Genomic DNA, 24,400 nt, shown 5'->3' on the forward strand with positions numbered 1-24,400 from the left:
GCAATTCTCTGAGGGAGGGCTTCCCCACCGGCGCCCTAAGACCCCACTCCACAGTTTGCCGCCTTTAGTGCACTGAGCTCCAATTTCCTCATTCATAAAGAAATTCAAACCTATAGCAATGTTGTCAGAATTAAATTAACCCCATTTTGTATAGCTACCATTTCTTGACCCATAGGATTTATTTAGTGCATACTGAATGAATTAAGGGGCTGGCGGGGGACAGTCCTTTAACAGGATTTCACTCCCTCCATCCCTTTCCCTTCTATTTATGTCACGCCCTTTCCCTTACCTACTGCTCCTTAGACAGCTGATTCAAAGACACGGCTGGTGTCTTGGGCAGGAAGAGATGGCACACACCTTCCCTGGTCACTCAGAAACCTCCCCTGGTGACCATCCCCACAGTGCCTCAGGCTGTCTTTATGGCTCCCTGAAAATTGCCTGTTTGCTGCCCCTGTTCACTACAGGGCTGCTGAACTGTGCAAACAGCACTTTTATATCTATTTGCTAAAACCTGCAACATATTGGGGATCATTTCTTCCAGCCAAGTGCCTGCCAGCCGACTCGGGCAAACATGTGCCTTAGAAACCCATGCACGCAGTGGTTCATCCCGTCCATTCTGCCAGCTGGCCAGGCTCCTAGTCTGTTCACTCCTAACGGAGAAGTCCTCATTTTCTCCTGAAAATTGGAAAAACCTTCCTTAAAACAAGAGCACAGCATGTTTATTTTTTAAAGTTTAAGAGGCTGACATTATTTTAAAGGAGAAAAATTCCTTTATATTAAAAATACTACAGATGAGAGACAGAAGTAGTAATCTCCCTCTTGGCTAGCTGTGCATTGGTTTATTTGGGGCAATGGCTCGTAAGAATAACCTAATTGTCATAAACACAAGTCCACAAATATATCTGAGCCAGCTTTATTGACCCCGTAACATTTTAAAGCAAATGTAAATCTTTTAGGAGAAAAAAAAAAAAAGGCCACCCAAGAATTACTTTCTTCTTTTTGATTCACATTTATCAAGTAAAAGCAAGAATAATTTTCTCCTATTGGAAAATGAGGTAAAATTGACTTAAAAGGAGGTGAAAAGTGAGAAAGTTGTAGAGAGGGAGGAACATGTCAGCGGGGCTCTAGAACAGAGAGCTGAGTGCAGGGGAAGGACCACTCACTCGCGCATTCTCATTCGATGACATGTACTCTTTCTGCAGCACCTGATACGGGACTTTGTACTGGCATAGAGAGAGGACGACGGCATGGCCCGTCACACGGAGAAGTGACACTGGACAGATTATGCATAAAGAGGTGCAAGAGTGTTTGTACTCAGCTGTACAAGGAGTAACATCAAGTATTACTTAGGTACTCTGTGGGAAAACGTGGGCAGCACTGATGGGATTTAAAGACAGAGTGGTTGTTCAGTTTTGCCCGAGTCAGGAAAAGCTTGGTGAGGTGGGGGGGGGGGGGCAGGGGGGGGGAGACTCCTAAATATTGAATGACGGCTAGCAATTCATCACTATGTGGTCGGGTGAGGTAAAGCATAATCCAATCCAGTTTACTTACGTCTTTTCCTGAAACTTCAGAGACCATAGAAACAGACATTAAAGCCCTAGGGACTAAATTATAGGAGATTAAAAAAATAATAATCAAAGGGTATATAATCAGAGACGATAGAGAAACAAGGTTGATTTATTGCTTAATACTGACAATTTATGAGCATTTTGTGAAGAGAATTAAAAGCACTGTGAAATCTGTCACCAATGTAATTACAGAAAAGAGCTTGCAACTGTCAATCATGGCAACAACCACATAAATGCATCTACTAAATTCATTTAAAAATATTTGTAAATAATTAGAGAATATAGGTTAGCCTAGTAGAAAGAAAAAATATTTAGCAAGGATGTTGTATATGCTTTGAATAGATATATCATGTAATTATGATGCATTATTGCTAGTAATTACCTCTGAGAGCACATGAAATACGAACGGAGATTTTTACCATGTTGGAAATGGAAAATAAACACTGTATAATACCAACAATTACTTTTAAAACCTTCACAATGCCATTACTGGATAGGTTCTTGATAGGATTTCCCTATTATATTTTCCCCCATTTCCCTTCCCTTCTTGAAGATATGCTAAAACGCTGCCTTCCAGAAGGAATTTTTAATATACAGATGACAGAATCAATGTTCACAAATATTCCAATAACTACAGCAATAAGCTAAAACTCAGATGATGAGATTTCACAGTGATAATTTACACAAAGACAAAATTTGAAGGCAAACAGAAGACTTGATTTATAACAAGTTTACTTCAAAGTGACCTGGGCAAGGAAATTGACTACCAATCCCACAGGAGCCCAAAGCATATGTTTTGGGGGAGCGGGGGTAGAGAAGAAGCACTAGGTGCATTAATGGAAGAAGGCTGATTTCCACGTCAAGAGCTCCCAACCCTTCCAACCCAGACTACATCTAGATTATGGCATTCATTTCAGGACCTATGACAAAATGAGAGCCTGTCCACCAGTGAAGCAGGCTGGATAACGCAACCTCTTAAAACCCTATCACACGAGCAAGATCTTAAGAAATCTACAAACCTTAGTACCTCCCCCCCCACCAAATGACTTGGAGTACTTTCATGATATTTCAAAAGGTAACTTGAGAATAGGTCAGGCTGTCTATATATACCCAGGATAAGAAGACACACTGAAGACAGACAGATGTACCCAGAATTAGAACAGAACTGAATTAATTAGCATGCAAAAATGCAGACTAAATGCTATACTTCTACCACTGGAAATAAATGAAAAAGTCATTAAATCATATTCCATCAATTCAAAATGTATAATATATCAGTGTGGGTGAAGTGTAAATTTATTAAATCTCATTAAAAGTGTAAGCAAGATTGCTATTTCAGGGCAATTTTAATCTATTAAAAGAGACTCAACCATGTTTAATGGCTTCACCATTTCCAATTGTTTGCCATTTGTAGAATATAATGACATAGGATACTTTTATAGCCTTGACAGCAAGTCCTACAAGCTGCTTCTTGTTAACAGTTCAAGTGAGTAGCAGAACATTAACCTGTTGGTTTCTTTCACAACGCTGAATACAGTTGAGTGTAAGAAAATTGCCTTTCTTTTTAAAAATAGCTCTATTTCATGAGGTCCCTTCTTCAGACTGTCCTTATTGCAATTACTCTCAAACAATGACACTTCAGTGCTTCATTAACTACTGAAAGCAAAGACATCCTAATAATAAAAAACAATGGAGCCTCTACTTTCTCTGAAATTTGCACTCTATTCGAATCCTATGATGAGCTTAGTTCTGATTTTTCTTTTCGTATTTTATCATCAGTTTGATATATATAATACATCCCAAAGCCAGTGAAAGGTACCAGGTTATAAGGCCAACCACCATCTATCTTGTCTTACGCGGTGCATGTGCCATGTAAGTGATTACGTGACACCATGGGAAAAAGCCAGGGACAGGGCATGGAAGTCACCTATTTTTAAATCTTGTTTATGGATTTCTCATCATTATTTCCATGTTCACTGAACTCAATTTCCCATATCCTGAAATGCTCCAAGACCAGAACTTGCAGTATGATTTCTGTTCCTTCTGGACCTGACCAGAAAAATCCCTCGGATGTTTCCACTCTTCCAGCCAACTGGAACATTCTAAGATGGCCTTTCCTCATGTTCCCAGGGATGCGTGCCAGAAATGTGATCCTCAAGACAAAATGTGATCCAAACACGGCTTCGAAGATGATTAAAAGACTAGAGTAATTCTGGTGTAAAACTGGTACATATTAAGATTTTTTTTTTTAAGATTGATTGATTTATTTTGGAAAGAGAGAGAGCACAAGTGGGGGAAGGGGCAGAGGGAGAGAATCTTCAAGCAGATTCCCAGCTGAGCATGGAGGCCAGTGCAGGGCTCTATCTCAGGACCTTGAGATCATGACCTGAGCCGAAGCCAAGAGTTGGACACTTAGTCGACTAAGCCCCGTGTTGCCCCAAGAATATGCTTTCAATTAATCTCTCAGGGCTCTTCCTTGACCAGTATTATAAACTCCTTCTTGGATTCCCAATTTCCTTCTCCAATTTCTCTATAAAGAACCTATTTTCCAGTCTTTGATGATCTCACAACATAATATTCACCTATTTTCTTATCCGTAAAACGGGAATAGCGGTTCAACCTTAGAGGGCTGTTGGAACAATTAAATGAGACCATGGAGACAACGTGTCCAGTCCAAGGCCTTGCTCATGGTAGCACTTGACAAACAGTAACTAAGGAGACAAGCCAGAACAAACAACCCGCATCCATTTAAGGACTACCACAATGTACTGGGTATTTGCCACCATGAATTTGGTCTTGCCCGTCTCCAGGATGGCAACTCGTTAGCGACAGATGGCTTCTTCGTCACTGTGTCCTTCACATCGAGCACAAGCTGGTGACTCGTACAGAGTAACTTCTCAAGAATTAGTGAAGTTACTGAATTGGAGCAGCTCATTTCTTTTCCCAGTTAGAATCTTGTCATCAGAAACACATTGACTCAACTCCAAAAAAGGTATTTGTCCTGTAAAAGTTCTGAACAATTAGCTTTTGCATTGGCTGCTTTCCTCGTGGAAATGATTCTGGGATTAGCACAACATGTGGTAAATCATGTCTATTATGGGCCCTCTGTTTCTGGCACAAATAGTGGTAACAAATACCTTCCCTCTTTAAGATGTGAAGGTGAAAGAAGAATCTGAACTGAGGTTTATGCATAAAATGGTTTTACATGTACCCTCCTAATAAAGAATGAAGTCTCTGAGTTTATTCACTCTATCGATGATGGCATGCCTATTTTAGGTCAGGCTCTGTACTGGGTACTAAAGAAATACAGGTGTAGAAAAGAGAGTGCGTTCTTACACTCACAACTTAACGAGAGAGAGAGAGAAGGAGACACAGGAACAAACAATAATAAAAAAAATATATGCAATATAACGAGCAGAGAGAATCCTTAAGGGCTGAAACTGTCATGTTCAGAGGCGTACACCCACAGGCTTGAAACGAAGTGTTCACTGAACGCTCTTGCACTGAATCGTGACCAAACAGGTGAGGCACTGATGGTAAAGGAAAGAGGGAGGTAAACATGACGAGGGACATAAGGTCAAAATTTGGAACACCCATTGTAGAAACATGCCAGACGATGAAGGAGAATTATGTAATAAGACTGAATTACCTACGTATTAGGCAATAATTGAAATTGGACTAATAATCTACAAATGGGGGCCCATTATCAGAAAATTACTTTATTACGATTTTACTTGTGATCCTTCTTTGGCCTTTTCCTTTTATGCCAGGCAGACTGTGATGACAAGTAAATTAGAGAAATATTGTTTAAGTAGTCCAATTATTTTCCATTAACAGGGAAAGTTTAAATATGACCACAAATTAAAGAGTGAATTAGTTTTATCTAATAATACTTCCCAATTCAACGGTACTTTACAAAATGCCATCACACATATCCTCACACTTTGACCTCAGCAAAACAGAAGGAATCACAAAATTGTTCACTCCCACCCTCAACAAACATCTCCTGAGGGCCTGCTGTACGCTAGACAAGGGCTTGCTCCCTGGGGTGGAGCAATGGACAGACACCGGCAGGTCAGACTCTAACGTGAAGGGGAAGACAAGGCATGATGCCGGGTCATCCAGACGTCACTGGTTCGGATGAACTCACAGGCCAGGACTTCTTTGGAAAGCCCAATTCCCCTAAACATGCCATTGTCAAAGGGACAGGAAGAACAGGCAGAAAATCCAATCTTAAGGAAACTTTTTTTAAAAATGTAGGACAAAAAGATGCACTGAAAGTGACTTTTTAAAAAATTTTTGATTTTGGGGCGCCTGGGTGGCACAGTCGTTAGGTGTCTGCCTTCGGCTCAGGGCGTGATCCCAGCGTTCTGGGATCGAGCCCCATGTTAGGCTCCTCCACTGGCAGCCTGCTTCTTCCTCTCCCACTCCCCCTGCTTGTGTTCCCTCTCTCGCTGGCTGTCTCTATCTCTGTTAAATAAATAAATAAAATCTTTAAAAAAATAAAAAATTTTTGATTTTAGCAAATATTAAAATATGAAGTGGGGGTAGTAACAATATATCAAAATTCTACTGAATAAAACAGAGAGGTGGATGGTAGACTTAAGGTTTTTAGGATATCCTATAAAGCCATCAAGGTAGTATTAGAATTTCCTGCATGATTTTATAACAGGTAAGAAAGAAATTAGCACACACAGCTTGCTCATACCACAAAATAGTAACAGTAATAATGACAATAATAATAATACAGTTACTTTGTTATCATTTATACTTGTGCTCCTAGGACAATCAAAAGAATTACCTAAATGTGATATGTAGCATCTCTCAAAGAAAATATTATAAGCTCACACTGACATTCGGTTAGTCAAGAACTTCTTTATATCTTTTGTATTAATTATAACCTTCACAAATATTTCCCAAGTTGATCTATGAGAATATGAACTTTACAAGTGCCTGTAACAGTCCCTTTTGCAATAAATACTCAAAAAAGATCTGCTGTTTTGAAATGCCTTCAGCAGAATACACTGATGGAGTTCAGTCCAGGCCGTAGAGTGTAGGAGAGGCTCTGGGGCCTGACTGTTTGGGTTCAAATACCGGCTTTGCCAAGGACTAGCTCCAGAACCATGGCAAAGGTTTGGGCATCTTTGTACTTCACTTTTCTTGTCTATGAAGTGGTCCCTTGTAACAGTACCTCCCTCACAGAGTTGTTATGGGAAGTAAACAGGATCGTACACAGAAAATGTTGAGAAAAGGACCTGGCCGTGAGCTCGTGATATGTCACGTCCTCACCGCCAGCATAATCCTCGTCCTCGACGGGGTAGCAAAGAACTATGATGTAACCCATCAGGCTATGACAGGCTGTTTTCCCAAAGTACATTAACACCCTGAGAATGTTTTCAAAACGTTTAGTCCCAAAAAGCATGTTGTGTTGTTGGTTTTTTTTTTTAATATAGTAAGATTTTTGACCAGAAACTGGAGGTCACTAATTTTAAAGAAATTCATATTAGTTTTAAACTTCAATTACCTTCATTAATCCTTCACAATAACTGGGGCGCCTGGGTGGCTCAGGCGGTGAAGCGTCTGCCTTCGGCTCAGGGCATGATCCCGGGGTCCTGGGGTCGAGCCCCAAGTCCAGGCTCCCTGCTCACAGGACTCTGCTTCTCTCTCTCCCTCTGCCCCTCCCCCGGCTCATGCTCTTGCTCGCTCACTCTCGCTCTCTCAAATAAGCAAATAAAAATCTTCAAATAAAAATCCTTCACAATAACTGCGACACAAAGCCTGTTTTATATCTGCTCCATCGGTGCTAGAATTTGAGAGTACATTCTTGTCTCTCCTGCTGTGAGCCTATCCTATACCAAGAGGCATGAGACCTATTGTAAATTATCCTCAGTGCTGATGGGCTAAATGATATCAGGAGTTCTAGGCCTCACTTTAAATTAAATAAAAATAGATTTTTTAATGTTTTGATTAATTCTAGTGGGAAAATAAATAGAATAATTTTCTACCCTAATTTTTGACAAGGTGAACGACATGATTTTTGACATTTTTTACTAAAAATAAAAATATCTTCTACACTATGGCACATAATAGTTCTTAAATCAACGGTCAGTCTAATAACTGACTTTTTGGCATCTGTGCTATCAACACTACAAGGCTTCTTCTCAATCATAAAGTGTGCTTTTGGAAAATAGACTCAAATTTACAATATGTAAAAATAGTGTCCTAGTCAACCCAGCTATGCCAAACCAAGAAAACCAACCCAAAGACTGAATACAAACAATGGAAAAGGAGACAGATCAAATGGGGGATGGGGTATCTCCGATAAAATAAATTTAAAAGTTTAAAATAAACCATAAATTTTGATGATAGCTATTACTGTTAAGATAGAGAGTGAAGGGAATATAACCAAAAGTTAACCCACAAAATCCTCATACCTTTGATACTATAATAGGTCAAAGTAAATGTAATCCAAGCATTATGACTCAAGAACTACCAGGATAAAAACAGGAAAATAATAAAGTACTTCAGTCAATTTTTGTACACATAGCAGAAGCATTTCAAAATTTCTGAAAAATTTTTTGCTCCAGGAAACATGAGACCAGAACTTTGTCCAGATTATAAAGAACATTTCATACCAGACCCACTTAATAATTTCTTCTCCTCGGAATTATCAAATTAGTGGTTAAGGGAAACAAAGCAGACGTACATATACTCTATATTTAGACTTTAAGAAGATTCTCAAAACACATTTTTTAAATTAAATTACTTTAAATTGTTATATGATAGTGGTGAGAAGCAGCCATATAAATTGAATATTGGCAGCCCTCACGAGGTCACACTGCAGAACAGCGGTTCTCTTCGAAGAAATGTCTGGGGAAAGATAAGGAGACCAAACTAGATACAAAGTCTCCAGGATAATGTTCTTCAAGAAAATCAAACACATTTTTATAGTGTCCAATGATCCTTATCAGGAACAGAACATTGGAATCCTTTTTCTCATACAGACAGAACTATTTGTTCTCTTCTGTAATTTAGTAATACAGGTTTGAGTATAAAAAGGCACAGCCGTGGGAATAAAGTTTCAGTAACGCAAGAGGAGTAAATTCTAGAGATCTCTTGTACCACATTGTCCTGTGGTTAAGAATACTGTATCATACACTCCAAAATCTGTTAGAGAGGACATCTTATGTTAAATGTTCTTACCACACTAAAATTTTTAAAAAGTATCTACCTGTGAATGGAAAAACACACAGACATGTAAAATCTAAGAAATACATAGTCCCATATATCAAAAGGATTAGAGAGAAACCAAAAACAGAACCTGTAAATAATTTATTACGTATTATTTCTACCTGTAAATGGGGGTGGGTAACACATAAGGACTCTAACTTCACAAAACTTTATTTCCTTTTGAGTTTATATAAAATGTAAATATTATGTATAAAATAACATGTAAATTATTTCACAGAAAAATAAAATAGTATGGAAAAAAAACTACGGAGCACAGTTGAACGGTAATTAAATCACTGAAAATAGTTTTCATGACTAGTCTCGGAAAGATTAGAATAACGTATAACCTACCTAGGAAATGCAACCAAGTAGCAAAGAATCCTTTCAATGTAAAATGCTTATGAAAATTTCTAACACTTGTTTACTGAAATTCTAGTATTAGAGGTACATGTATTGCATTTCTATTAACATCTAAATTAGAAAATATGGAAATGCAAGGTACCATAGATCCTAGTATAAATTCTCCATATGTGTAGATGGAGATAGATTCTAGGACATCATTACTAAAGTGGTAGTTACTTCTAAGCCAGTGTTCAATGATCAACAGAGAATTGTTCCATCCATTCACTCGTCATTTTGAGACACAAAACTTAAAATCTCAATCCTTTTAAGGAATTGTACCTGTTGTCATAAGCATTCTTGATATCCACCATCAACAACATCACAGATGAGTCTGTCCTGACAAGATACAGTTCTTGACCTCTCCTTCAAGGGAGAGGGTTTCGGGATTAATTTTATCTGCTTGTCTCTGGAGCCAAGATCGGATTTTGACTCCTCTGAACCTCCGTGAAAAATACACACGCTGTCTCAAAGGAAAAGTAAGAACAAACCAAGACAACCATATGATTCAAACACAAATACTGTGATTCTTTTCAGAAAAAGAGAGTGTGGTGAACTCTACTCTTTCTCTCCCAAAATAAGGAAACACTATGAAACACGACCAAGGTTCCCCATCTTATTTTTCCAAAGTACCATAGAAACAGATCAACCTAATAAGAAACCAGTCTTTAACCACCAATACAGTAGAAAATGAAAACTGTTATTTTCTAATAACTAAATAAGCCTCGACAAAACAAGTCATATCCTAATGACTTATTGAGTATTTCAAGATTGCCTAAGGTTCGATTTCGTAGATACTAAAAAGCGTAAATAAATAACTTTCTTATGAAGTACTCCTGTAAGTTGAAACCTTTGTAAAGGTAGCTTTTACTATGTTTTACTATCCATAACAGATCATAGAAATCAAATTTTCGATGCATTTTGAGGAGTGGAAACTGGCTGCTAAACTTGACGGCATTTCAAAGATACTCTACAGAGCTGAATTTTGAAGGGCACCGTGTACTACATTGTAAAAAATCAAGGACTGATAAATAGAATTACAGCTTTTACAAAACTATTTCACAAATTCATGAGTTTTCTGGGTGAAATCATATCTACAATGAAAAAAAAAAAGGCATCAAAGTTGATCCTCATAATAGCACAGAAAGCCCGTAAGTTAGGGTACTACTCTCGCTAAGCGAAGTCAGCCAGAGTGAGAAAGACAAATACTGTATGATTTCCCTCATATGTGGGATCTCAAGAAATGAACACAAGTGCATCAACAAACACAAAGCAGAAACAGACCTGTAAAGCCCAGAGAACAAACTTTCCGTTGCCAGAGGGGAGAGGAGGGAGCAAAATGAGTGGATGGGAGGGGGAGCTGTGGTGTCCAGTTTAATGGTAGCTGCCCTGTGGTGAGCTAGGGTCACGTTCAAGCTTGTCATATCATCACGCTGTACAACCGAAACTAATGTAATATTGTGTGCCGACTATGCTCAAATTTTTAAAAAAATTAAAAAAAAAAAAAACACAAAACTTAGCACAGTGCCACCTGTCAAATGGTAAGTACAGTAAATGTCAGCTGGTATTACTGATAGACAAGAAAAAGATGAACTACTCTTATTTCCTAAAACAGCATTATAAAAATAATATGGTATTATTTACCCATGAAGATTTTGGGGTTCCTTCTCTGAATCTTCAATAAAATATCTCTAAGAGGTTGTCATTTAAAACATTTTGGAACTCCCAAGTATTGCAGAGCTGACTATCTAACAAGGCAAGTCACTCTGTTTTAAATATGTCTAATTGTTGGAAAGTTCCTCTTAATCCTAAGCTAAATCTACTTCCTTACAATCTACAGTTTGATCCTGGTTTTGCCTTCTGAAATAAAGTAGAATAAATCGTATCCTTCTTCTATTTGATAGCTATTCAAATATTTGAAGGCAGTTTCTACATCTTTCTTAATGAATATTTTCGTGCAAGGCATTTAATATCTTTCAGTATCCCAGATAGGGTTTGAGTGATTTGCATGAATGCACATATGGGGACGGACGGACACACACACACACACACACACACACACACACTTTTTAAATATTAAACCACATTAAGAATGAATAACACTCAAATTTAAGAACAGGAGTAAGGCTTAATCAAAACCAAGGTTTTTTTTTTTTTTAATTCGCCAACTTATAGTACATCAAAACCAAGATTTAAAGATACAGAAAACCACCAAGGAAATGTTAAGTAAGTTTGTTGGTAAAATGGAAACGAGTGGTAAACTTATTTGTAGACATCAGAAGAAAGTGATAGTTGTTGCAAGGAAAATGGGAAGGGACAAGAAAGGCCCACTGGCCACGAGGCTGGCAAGAAAAACAAGTTTTTAAAATTTAAATTGCTCAAGGTCATCCAGCTAGTAAATGACAGAGACAGTGTTTGAAGTTGGGAAATTCTGCTCCAGAGCCTACATTCTTAATCACACACAATACTGCCTCCCAACACCCATTCTGTGCTTGCTCGAGGAAGATGCCAAGACACACGTACAGCTAACTCTTTCAGTGAGAATCAAAATAAGTGCACACTATCATAAAATCCACTTGAAAAAAGAAAGACAATATAGCTTAAAGAACGACTTACAAGTTGCTATCCCAATCAAGAAATAAGTCGTGATTGGTGTTCTGGAACTCAATAATAACAAATCTCAGAGTCCTTGAAGAGTAAAGACATAATGTATCTAAAGGAGTAAAGAAAACCTAGTGTATTGTGTTGCCAGGCCTCTGATATCTTCGGGAAGACAGCACTTATCAGGACCATCCTAGCTACCTTCCCACCACACAGGTAACTGTAACCGGCAGCCTCTGGGGTCCTCGTCTGATGAATACAGGGTGAAGTTTATTACAACAACTGTTGTATGTTCTCTTAGGCGACACATCCTGTGGTGGTGTTGTAACAACACTGACACATCAATAATGTCTGTCTAATGATCTTGGAGTACTCCACTGGCCCCCTAATTTCAGTTGCTGCTCAGAGAAAAAAAGGAAGTCCAAAGGTATATACTGGCTTCGTGGTTCAACTGCAGCCCCAGGGTTCCCATATGCGCACAGAAAAAGAACCCAGAGATACACCTGTCATTTCAACCAGTGCTATGAATTAAAAAGACAAGGTGTAAGAGAAGGAGATACTAAAATATACGAACAGTGTGGACTGATAAAGGCTAGACTTACATCTGTACAGAAGTTCCTGAACAGAAGTTTCTCCATGACTACTTTTTACAGGAGAGTAAATTAAAGATTGTACAACACAATTACATGGGAACTAACAGGGACCATGTTAGATGTGCCGAAATATGTTAGACTGCTGCTGAGTAACCAGAAAACACGACACACAAAAAATAACTGCACTACTAAAGAATATCTGAAAAAAACTGTGAAGACTAAATTGGCACAGTTTATTTCTTTTATGAGAAAAACAATTTTAATCCAATTATCTACAACTATGTAAATCATGAGTTTTATAGGAAAAAGAAAAATAGGTAAATCAAAATGTTATCGGTGGATATTTCAAAGTACTAATAATAAAAATAGATTTTTAAAATTGTGTTCTGCATTTTCCAAATTTGTACAAAGTTTAAACTATTTCATAATAAAAGAACTTAATATAAAGATTCCAGTAACAGATTGAGAAAAAATTATCAAAAATCTGCAGTAACCAAGGAAATATGTAGCTTATATTATTTAAAATGAACATTTAATAATGACACAAAATGTCAAATGGTGTAATGATGTAACAACTTTGGGACTCCTATTAGTACCAAGATATGAGAGAAATTCATGAGCCATATATATATATACCTGGAATATATAAAGGAATATAATACACACACACACACACACATACATACATATATATGTATATAGATATATTCCTTTAAAAAGTCACATGCCACATTCACAGTGAGGTCTTCTCGGCCCAATCGATCTCTTCAATCCCTAAGAACACTCACTCTCTTAATAGCCATGTGCTATATCCTCCCTAAAAATAGAGAGAAAGAATGATACAATTAGTGACTAATTTCTCATTGGAAACACCGAGGCCAAAAGATACCGAGCTGAATATTCAAATTGCTTGAAAAAGAATACTGTCAACCAAGAATTCTACAACCAAATAAGCAATCAAAACTGAAGGTAAAATAAAGACATTCCCAGATAAACAAAAATTAACAAAACTTGTTGGTAGTAGATGGTATTAATAGTACAAGGTATACTAAAGGAACTCCTTCAAGTTGAAAGAAAATATATGAATACATGGGAAGAAATAAAGAGCATGGTGATGGTAAATATATAGATAAATATAAGAGTATATGATGAATGGATAAAGATGATGTCCTATAATGCATATAATGGAATATTACTTGGCCATAAAAAAGAAGGAAATCTTATCATTTGCAATGATGTGGATGGAGCTACAGAGTATTATGCTAAGTGAAATCAGTGAGTCAAAGACAAAAATCATATGATTTCACTCATATGTGGAACTTAAGAAACAAAACAAACAAGCATAGGGAAAAGAAGAGAGAGAGAGAGGCAAACCAAGAAACAGACTCTGAAGTATAGAGAACAAACTGATGATAACCGGAGGGAAGGTGGGTGGGGGAATGGGGGAAATAGGTGATGGGGATTAAGGAGTGCACTTGTGATGAGCACCAGGTGATGTATGGAAGTACTGAATCACTAAATTGTATACCAGAAACTAATATTGCACTGTATGTTAATTAACTGGAATTTAAATACAAACTTCTAAGAAGAGTATGTAACACAATGGAATATATTTTTCCTCTCTTTTTCTAACTTCTTTTAAAAAACAAATATATAGTTACAATTATTACACATAATTATTATCTTACACAAAATAATCATAATTATTATAAATAACTAGGTTTATAACATACAAAATATACTATAAAAGGTGGTGGGGAGGAGGAATGGAACTACATAAGAACAAAACTATCTACCAACACTAGAGCAGTATGAATTTGAAAGAGATTATAGATAAGCCAAATTATACATTGTAATCTCTAGATAAACCACTAATAAAATAACTTTAAAAATGTATTTGTAAAATCAATAAGGAAATAAAATGCCATGCTAAAAATATTCATTTACTAAAAAAGAATTCTTAAAAGAGGAACAGGGAACAAAAAGACATGAGACACAGTATAAACAAACAAAATGGTAGATGAATTCCAACCAAGTCAACAATTACATTAAATGTGAATACACTACAATCCAATCAAAAGGCAGAGATTATCAGACTGTATAAAAAAGTGAAAGCCAACTGTATCTGTAAGAAATACCTTCAGATTCAAAGACAAACACAGGTTGAAAGTGAAAAGACTAAAAAAAAAAAAAAAAAAAAAAAGGAATACCATGCAAACAGTAACTATTTATCAAACATTCAAAGAAAAAAATGGTAACAATCCTACACAAAGTCTTTCAGAAAAAGAGGAGGAATAAACTCTTCCCAACTCATTCTCTGAGGCCAAAGACATCACAAGAAAAAATTTTTTTAAATAAAGGAAAAATTCTACATACCAATAGCTCTCATGAACAAAGATACAAAAATCCTTAACACAATATTAGCAAAACCAAATTCAGCAACATAGAAAAAGGTTTATAACATATAAACATCACCAAGTGGGATTTCTCCCAAGAATTTATTTTTAGTTCAACACCTGGAAATTGTTAATATGTCCTATTAACAGAATTAAGGGAAAGGCCATAGACCATTTCAGTACATAGAGAAAATAGACTAGATACAACCTAACACCTATTCATGATAAAAAATCTCGACAAACGAGGAAACAGAAAGGAATTTTCTCAGTCTGGTTAAGAACATAAATAACCTACAGCTAATATCACACCTATGGTAAAAGACTGAATGCTTTTCTTTCTAAGTTCAGAAAAAAACAAGGCTATCCACAATCACCACCTCTATTCAACACTGTACCGAAGGTTCTAGGCAGTGTAATAGGTAAGGAGAGAGAGAAGGACAGGGGGAAGGGAGGGACACAGGGAAGGAGAGAGACAAAAATAAATTTAAAAGGTGGACAACTACCTTAACTCTCAGACTACACGGCCTCCCATGTAAAAAATCCTATAGAATCTACTCCCCCCAAAAATAGCATTTTTTCTATTCTATAATATTAAACTATTCTAATATGAGTTTAGCAAGGCCATAGGACTCAAGATCAATATACAAAAATAATTTGTATTTCTATATATTAATAAAAATACGATTTCAAAACATTCTTTGCGTTACATCAAAAAGAAAAAGACAAAACAAAAAAGAGCAAGACCTGTACACCGCAAACCATAAAACCTTTGCTGACCAGGGTGCCTAGTGGCTCAGTCAGTTAAGGCTCCAAGTCCTGATTTCAGCTCAGGTCATGATCTCAGCTTCCTGAGATCAAGCCCTGCACTGGGTTCCTCCCTCAAAAGGGAGTCTGCTTGAGGATTCCCCCTGTCCCTCCTCCTCTGTCCCTCCCCCATTCACATGAGCACACTCTCTCTAGAATCAATACATCGTTTAACAGAAAAAACAAAAAAACAAAAAAAACCTTTGCTGACAAAAATTAAAGATCTAAAATGAGAGATATTTTCATGGAATGGAAGACTCAGTATTTTAAGACAGCTATTCTTTCCAAATAAACCTACAGATTCAGTGCAACAGCTATCAAAATCCTAGAAGCTGTTTTAGAAATTGACAAGTGTATCCCAAAATTTACATGGAAATACAAAGGACCAAGAATAGCCAACACAACTTTGAAAAAGAGCAAACTTGAAAGACTTAAAATACCCCATTGCCAAAGTTATTTGGATTCAATAATCAAAACACTGTGTTATCACCATATGGTTAGATATTTTTAAAAAATGGAGAACAGAAAGGCTAGAAAAAAATTTATGGTCAATTGATTCTTGATGAAGTTGCAAAGCCAATTCAATAGTGAAAACAGTTTTCTCAAAAACTGTGCTGGGACAACTAGATGTCCAAGTGCAAAAAAATTAAACAAAAAATAAAAACTTGGGCCCTCATGGCATACAAAAAATATGCCTCAAAATGAATCACAAATCTAAATATAAGAGTTAAAATTATAAAATATCTAGAAGAAAACAAAGGGGAAAATCTCTGTGGCTTTCAGTTATACAAAGAATTGTTAGCTCTTAGACCAAAAGCAAATAGTACCATCACAGTGCCTTTGTGCTTCAAAAGACAGTTACTTTTGAAGTCAACATAATATCCAGAATGTATATATTTAAAAAAAAAAATACAATAGGAAGACAAATAACACAGATATGGGCAAAACATTCAATTAGACAATTAACCAAAAAAATTATACCAATGGCTAATAAGCACAAGAAAAAAACATTTCACATCATTGGTCACTGGGGAAATGGAAACTAAAACCCAAGATTCTACTTTACATTTACCAGGATGGTCATGATCTAGAAGAGTGCCAACACCAGGTGTTGGGGAGAACGTGAAGAAACTGAACCCACCGATGTTGGTCAAATGTGAAACGGCATAGCCTCTTTGTTCAACAGTGTGGCGATTCCTTTAAAAAGTTAAACTTAGCATATGACACAGCAATCCCTCTGCTAGGAATCTGTCTAGGAGAAATGGAAATATATTCAACGCAAACACTTATATGCAAATGTTCACTGCAACATTATTCCTAACAGCCAAAATCGGAGAACAATCCAGTGTCCATCAACTGGTGAGTTAAAAAACAAAACTGCAGTATATTTGTGCAATGGAACACTGTACTAAAAATGAACAAGTTACTCATACATGCAACAACACGGATAAATCTCAAAAACATTACGCCAGACCTGAAAAGATGACATATTTGTATGATTACATTTTTAAGAAATGGCTGCAAAAGACAAATTTATGCAGATGCAAAGAGGCCAGTGGTTGCTGAGGGTCAGGAGAAGAAGCAAGGATTGACACAGAGGGGTACAGGAAACTTTGGAGGGCGATAAAATCTTCTAAGTCTGTATCGTTGTGATAGTTGCACAATTATATTCATTCACTAAAAATCACTGCATTGTATCCTTATGAAAAACGTTCATGCGAATCAAGAGAGCACCATTAAAAATGAGGAGGTAGGCAATGAATTCAGAACAGCTCTTCAGCTTTTAATTTACTGAGACTGAAAGCTACCAGCTAAAAACCAAAGGAGCAATTAAAGAAAGATTCTGAACAATTTGTAAAAAACCTAAAAGGGCCAATCCTCCCCACCCAGAACGCACCACACTAGAACTCAACGATGTCTGATCTATGGTACCAGGAACCTGCTTTGTAAGCTCAGGGGTGCAAACTTTCCGGCGAACAAAAATAAAAACGTGGTAAAACAGGCACTTGAAGCATGAAGATCACCGTAGGGAATATACAATTCACCACGTAACATCCACCTTGTCCTCTGACTATACGGAATTCAGTAACTATACAGTAACATAGCACCGTACAGGGATTTTAACCTTATAGATATTTAAAAAAAAACAAAGTGAAAGAACCAGAACGAACCTCAGCAATACCTGCATCTGAATTTTTCCGACCTACTTTATTTTTTTTATGCACCTCTGTTTATTGCAGCGTTATTTACAATAGCCAAGATATTGTTCATTTTTTTATAATAATATTTTTATTATGTTATTCACCATACAGTACCAACCTACTTTAAAAGGCAGATTAAGGTCAGGGAGCAGTTCCAGAGAAACCCCCACCACCAAAAAATAGTAAAGATCTCATTTGTAATTACAAAAGCAAAGAAAACACCAGATAAATTGGCATGAAGTTATGTCTATGTTCTCTAATGCTAATTTATAGAGAAGGCCCTAATGGCATTTTGCCCATCACGAAAATTATCGTTCAATATTTGAAATTCTCTAACAGAATGTTTTGACCTGAACAGAGGAGAAATGCTGACATTTTCCCAAATTAAATTACATTTACGTTGAAGTCAAATATGTATTCTTGACAGCCAGATGAAATCTGTCTTTCAACGGCGTCATTACGGAATGTAAGATTAATAAAAACATTTTCAACTTTTCGATCATCAGGTCAGAAGACGGGCCCATGTCCAGGAAAGAGAAAGGACTAGTTTGGTGGAACCTGATAGGACCACAGAAAATCAGAGGTTAATTCCTCCCTCAGTCTTTGAAAATTATTTCCCAGCAGCCGCTCTACAGCTTCTAATTAATAAGACAAATGTGAGAATCTTTCTAGGGATTGACAAAGAAATGTGTTGTTAATGCTTTTCCCCAGTTCCCACCCTGAGAAGGTAAGAGGGATAACAAGGCCATCGCACCACTGTAGGAATGATGTATTTCAAAAGCTGGACTCCTTCCACAATGTTATTAAAGTTCTTTGAAGCGTTGCTACTAAGAAAAAAAATGTCAAAAGAACTCATGTTGTTTATTGTTTCTCAAATCTACTGCTATTTCAGGTTACGCCTAAGCAAACCAGGCCACTTGAGTTTGGAAGTGACTGGCATAGCCCCAAGTAATAAAAACTTGATTCCAAACTTTAGGAAATCTGAAAAGGAGACTAGTGATTTTAAAACAATAATAGTCTGTAAAGAAAGAGCAGATCCCCATGTCATATTTTAGGAAGATGCTAGGTAGGTTTGATATTTGTCTAAAATTATTAAAGCTACTGATGTCCAGTGCTTTCTCCTTTAAGGCAGTAAGTGAGGAGGAAGATGGATAGGACCACGGTTACGAGTGAGAAGAACAGTAATAGTGGTAGAAGTAATAATCAACATTTATTCAGTGATCGACGCTGGGGCTGAGGATAGAAAAATGTTACATGGACTGTCATTTAATCCTCAAAATAAGTGTTTGAGGGAGGCAGCCTAAGCTGTGGGAGAATTACTTTAACTTAGTCCTGGTAATAGGATGAGTTCGTCATGGTTGGAAAGTCAGATTCCCTTTAGCTTCTATTTGAAATGCACCTGAATTCATTGAATCAAAGGGATGATAGAAAGTTTCATGACCAAATGACTTCCTATAAACTTATGCATGTTAGAGATGACTTGTAAAGGGGTAAAAATAGTAATTATTCGTCTAGGTTCCTTAATTTCCAGATGAATTCATCTGAGGCTTGGATTGAGGGACTTGCTAAAATCATGGTTGTCAGAGACATCCCTCCCCCAGGCTGCCCACCCCCCACACCGTCACCTTGCAATGCAGAGAAGGAAGATCTGTGCCGTTCCTCTGGTTTCCAACAGCCCTATTTACAAACACAGCCCCCTCCACACAACGAGGCTTTGGAATCTATGTCAATACTAGATTCCTATGACTAGATGTGAACCCCCGAACTGCACATCAGACTGTAACAAATTTCTTCTTAAATTCAGCACGATGCCTCAAAAGATTTAGGTGATAAACTTGCAAGTTTTCAGAACAATAGTGAGATCTAAATGACCTAAGGACCCACAACACAAATTAGATTCATAATTCACCATTAATTCCAATGCCGAACGTGCTCTTTTTTAGTAATGAACTAACTCACCTGCAATGCTTGACATCTGATAAGGAAAGAGGAGGAAAAGAGGTTGAGCTTTAAGGAATGTAATGCCATATGGGAGGACAGAGAAAGAGAGAGAGAAGACAATGTAAGGCTGGGGTGATTGCTTAGAAAACACATGGGGAGCCAAATAATGGGACTCGAAGCTTGGTCAGTCCATCTGGAAGAGTCCCTTCTGACCTCAGAACTCTGTTGAACTGAAACCTGCCCCCGATGACTGCATCAGATGCGTCTCAGTGACATTCTCCCTTCTGGTGACCAACGCTTCTGTCTTTGTAACTCATTACTGCACAATCAAGATGTAAATTCTCTGGAACCAGGATGCTGGCTTTCTGTTTCATTCGTGTATCACCAAATTGCTCACAAGCGTGTTCCACCCCCTGTCTATAGTTAAGCAACGACTGACGGCACAAAATGGCAAAGATCATGGTTTAGCAAAAACATTACAGTTCATTCTGCAAATGATTCACTGTCACTCAGCTGCATGATTAGCTCTTGGTTTTCGTTTTTTGGGTGTTTTGTTTTTTTGGGGTTTTTTTTTTTTTTTTTTTTTTGGATTGCAGGAGTGGTGGTCCATTGGTATTAAGGGCATAGCCAAAATAGTTAAATTATCACAAAAGCCTTCATTGTTAGGCCAAGGAATATCCTAAATCATTTTTAAAATAGCCCTTTCTTATCAAGGCCCAGTAAAAAATTAGAAACTTCAGACAACGTGGAGTTATTTATTAACAAGAAGAGCTCTTATGGGGAAAATAATGAATATCAAGGTCAAGGTCAAATTTATCAGCAGACTCGTAATTTTTACCCTCTTTCCATGTGTTCAGAAAATACAAGTTTGGGATTTGGAAATTGAATTTGGTAATTCAAACATGTGACTCATCTGGCTAAGACTCCATGCCCTAAGTTTATTGACTACAGTTCCAGTTGGGACAACAATGGCTTCCCAAGTGTCCCACGTGGCAAATCCAGGTGAACAGACAGAAACAGAAACATACAGATGGGAGGATTGTTATCCTTATTCTAAACTAAAAATCCAGCCTACTGCTTCTTTTTAAGCTGTCACTGCCATGTTTAAGTTATAATTGCATCTTCTCAATGAGAACAGTGCCTTATTATTGGAATTGGCAGGGGGCCTTGACATTTGAGTCATCATCTCATTATGCCTATTCCTTACCCTGGTCTACAAATTAAACAGAAATACAAGCCAGATGATATATGGGGGGGGGGGGGGCCCAAAGCAATCACTTTAAACTGAATTAATTTTCCTCAAATCTACAAAATCTATAGAGCAATTAACATGGGAAATAATATATTCCACTTCAGGCACATTTTCAAAAATATTAACTTCGATTTCAGAGGCCAAAACTCCTCAAACCCTTCTAGCCAAACATTTCACTTCTGTAAAACAAAACCGACAGCTTTAATATTCTCTAAATTATAAAAATAGAGTAATTCCACTTTTACATCAACTACAACTGGGGCAAAAACACACATTTAACAGCTTTCCTCTTTTCTAAACAACTTAAAAATGGGTAGCAATCACTGAACATATAAATATATATATATAAAACATGCACATGTGAAAAATATTATTTAAAACGTGTGTAATCGCATAGAAAAAAATAACAATTCATTCAGACTAAAATATCCAACTGTGCCTAGCTAGAATTTCAGGTTTATCTGTAGAGGTTTTGAAATCACTGAACGTAAATGAAAAATGATAAATCATAGGACCCAGTCACCCTGAATAAATGGGCATCGTTCCCTAGTTCTCAGGCATTTTGTTGAAAATTTCTCCATTGAATTTCAAAATTATAAAACTCAGTTCTAATACGAATGTTGTATAAAATCCTCAAAAACGTCTTTGGCTGTGCTTCCAGGAGGCTATTCCCTCGTTTACTTAGGATGGCAGGTGCTCCAAATATGGGATTACTCACTCACTAAGGCTTTAGTCGTCTCTACAACTCTTCCTTTAGGCCAGAGCAGCCTGTTCATTTCTAAAAGCCAACAGTTTTCCCCAACATGCTTGGGAACAAAATGAATCGCCTCTAAGAACTTTACCGTCCTCAATACAGAACACTGAATAGCTCTACTAGACGGTAAACATCCAACACGCAAAGGTCTGCTCTGGAACATTATTTGTATTATTTATTACTGTATTTAAGACAGCAATGACTAACTTTTCTTTACATTTTGTAATTTTAATGTTGACTTCTCCTAAAATTTTTTTTTAACCTGAGGAAACATATTTGTGTAAACAAATTTAAGATTCACCATTTAGTTTTTGTTTCTTTATAATTTATAACCCAGACTTTCCAAAAAGGGATTCAAAGAAACTCTCAATAATTCCTAGTGTTCACCGTGTTCTCCAAGCAGTGGGCACATTCTGAAGGAAGGAATCTGTTTCAATACTAAAATCTATTTAGAAAGTCTTGAGATCATCCCTTAATTTTCCAACTTTTAGAAAATCCATTCTTCTGCAAACAGAGACAAAATAGGATGTAAACCAGATGTTCCTAGATTATGAAATTTAGAGCAGAGCACATTCGATTCACCCCTATTTATTTTAGGAGAAGGCAAGCAGGCCCCACGATGTGGGATTCAGTCTTACCATTTGTCTTGTAGTTTGACTTCCATCGGTGGAAACAGTCACGGGTTTACAGTACCAGGTTTTTAGGGAGTCCTATCATTTCTGTAATTACTATGGCTGGTATTAATAAGTGTCTTCTTTTTATATGCTCAAATAAATTAATGGAAGAGGCAGACACTATGCAAAATGGCTGGGAAGAAGGCCAAATCTTTTTACATACATCCAGGCACCAGTGATTTCCGAAATGGCACTTTAGCTCTCTTGCCTAAATAATTACAAGGACAGCAGCCAGCATGTAATTTACTGAAATAATTATGCACTCTTCCAGTTCCCATCACCCAGCTCCAGCCCGTGGCCACTTACCTTGTCTTTGTGTTCAGTGCCAGAAGCCTCGGGCTTGGTCCTGATCACGAATGGGGTGGACAGGCGCAGCAGGACCCTCTCGAAGGCGGCATGAACCCTGGGAGACACGATCTCGAAGCAGTCCTGGAACTTGAGCACTTTGTGAGTATCGCAGCGCAGCTGCTTCCGCAGGCCTTCCCCCAGCTGGAGCACAGACATGTGGGGGTCAAACATCAAGTGGAAAGGGAAGGCTCTACAGAAGGTGCTGATGCTGATTCTGAGGTCTGCGGGGACCTGGGAGGTGCCCTGGGGAAGGTTCTTTGTGATGTTGGTGTCGTCACATTCTTTGATGAGGAAGGTAAGACAGCCGCAGTTGCCCGGGTTCGAAGCATCAGAGCCCAGCTTCTCGCTGGCAACTTGCTCCACCGCCACGTCCAGCCTGTAGATCTTCTTGGCTGCGGCCTTGATCATCCCCGGCATTGCAAACCCCACGGTACGGTGAGGGTGGAAATAGTGGAGCATCAGCGCGCCTTCAGGGAGCTCTTTGCACAGGAACGATGGCGACTCCAGAGCCGCCTGTTTCCCAAAAGAAGTTCTAATGTGTTCCAACAAAGCATCAAAGCCATTAAAAAAATCCTGCAACGTGCCGCCCACAGCTCGAAGGACTCTCTCGTTCTCATCGAAGCATATATTAAAGAACTCCTCGCCAAATCTTTCTTGGATTTCCTCAAACTTCAAACCTGGAGGTGAATGGGAAGGAAATGTTAGAGAAGCATAATGAAATAATCGAGTTTACAGCTTTCTTTAGTGCTTATCAAATGTGATAACCAGTGAGTGAGACAAGAGAGCTATTTCCCTTGGGCCCACAAATTCCCAAAGAGTGAATTCATTTTGAATTAGAGAAAGTAACTTTCACTTCATCTTCTGGAGGCTTCTAAGATGTTAATGAGCATCAACTTCTTTTAGTATTTTTGTTTGTTTTTAAATAGACTTATTTTTTAGAGCAGTTTTAAATTCACAGCAAAACTGGGCAAAAAGTATGGATATCCTCCATAGAACCCTCTCCCCACACACACACAACTCCCCCCCCACGTCCTCAATGTGCTACAGCGGTACATTTGTTACCATCAATGAACCTACAATGACACCATATCATCTCCCAGAGGCCACAGTCTACATTTGGGTTCACTCTCAGTGGTGGACATCCTTGTGTTTGGACAAAAGTGTAATGACATGCGTCCACCATTAGAACAACATACAGAGTACTCCTGTTGCTCTAGAAATCCTCTGTGCTCTGCCAGTTCATGCCTCCCACCCTTCAACCCCTACAGCACAAACCTTCCAAACGCTGATAACCTAGCTGCTCACTTGTCAACACCCTACTGCAATTGCTGTCCTCAGCAAATAAGATCATCTTAATGATCCCCTCTTCATTGAAGCAACGTCTTAGAAGCAACTCAACATTGTTTCTCTATTGCACCCATCCACTATTACTATCTTACTTATCAAAGTTCATTTGTTGAGTGGGAAATATCACCCAGAGAGGGAAATGATGGTACCTGAGTGGGGAAAGGCATCAGATTATCTAGGGCCAACAGAAGGAATTAAGTTAGAACCCAGTTAGAGACACACCAAACAAGGAACTAAAAATGGCAGAACTGTGGGCTGATTTGCATTCTCTCACCCGCAAAAATGAGTGTAG

General features: G+C 37.8%; 1 protein-coding gene across 4 annotated transcripts in view; it reads right to left on the reverse strand.

The window, feature by feature from the left end:
- The window catches only part of GUCY1A2 (guanylate cyclase 1 soluble subunit alpha 2), a 425,356-nt gene that overhangs the window by 211,384 nt on the left and 189,572 nt on the right, over positions 1–24,400 (reverse strand). For all 4 annotated transcript variants that reach the window (XM_044386700.3, XM_057316734.1, XM_048217277.2 and 1 more), the window contains one exon: positions 22,720–23,438. In XM_044386700.3, the coding sequence (XP_044242635.1) occupies positions 22,720–23,438 (719 nt within the window). The remainder of the gene's footprint in view (positions 1–22,719; positions 23,439–24,400) is intronic.

The sequence above is a fragment of the Ursus arctos genome, unplaced genomic scaffold (assembly GCF_023065955.2).
Source record: "Ursus arctos isolate Adak ecotype North America unplaced genomic scaffold, UrsArc2.0 scaffold_22, whole genome shotgun sequence".
Classification (NCBI taxonomy): Eukaryota; Metazoa; Chordata; class Mammalia; order Carnivora; family Ursidae; genus Ursus; species Ursus arctos.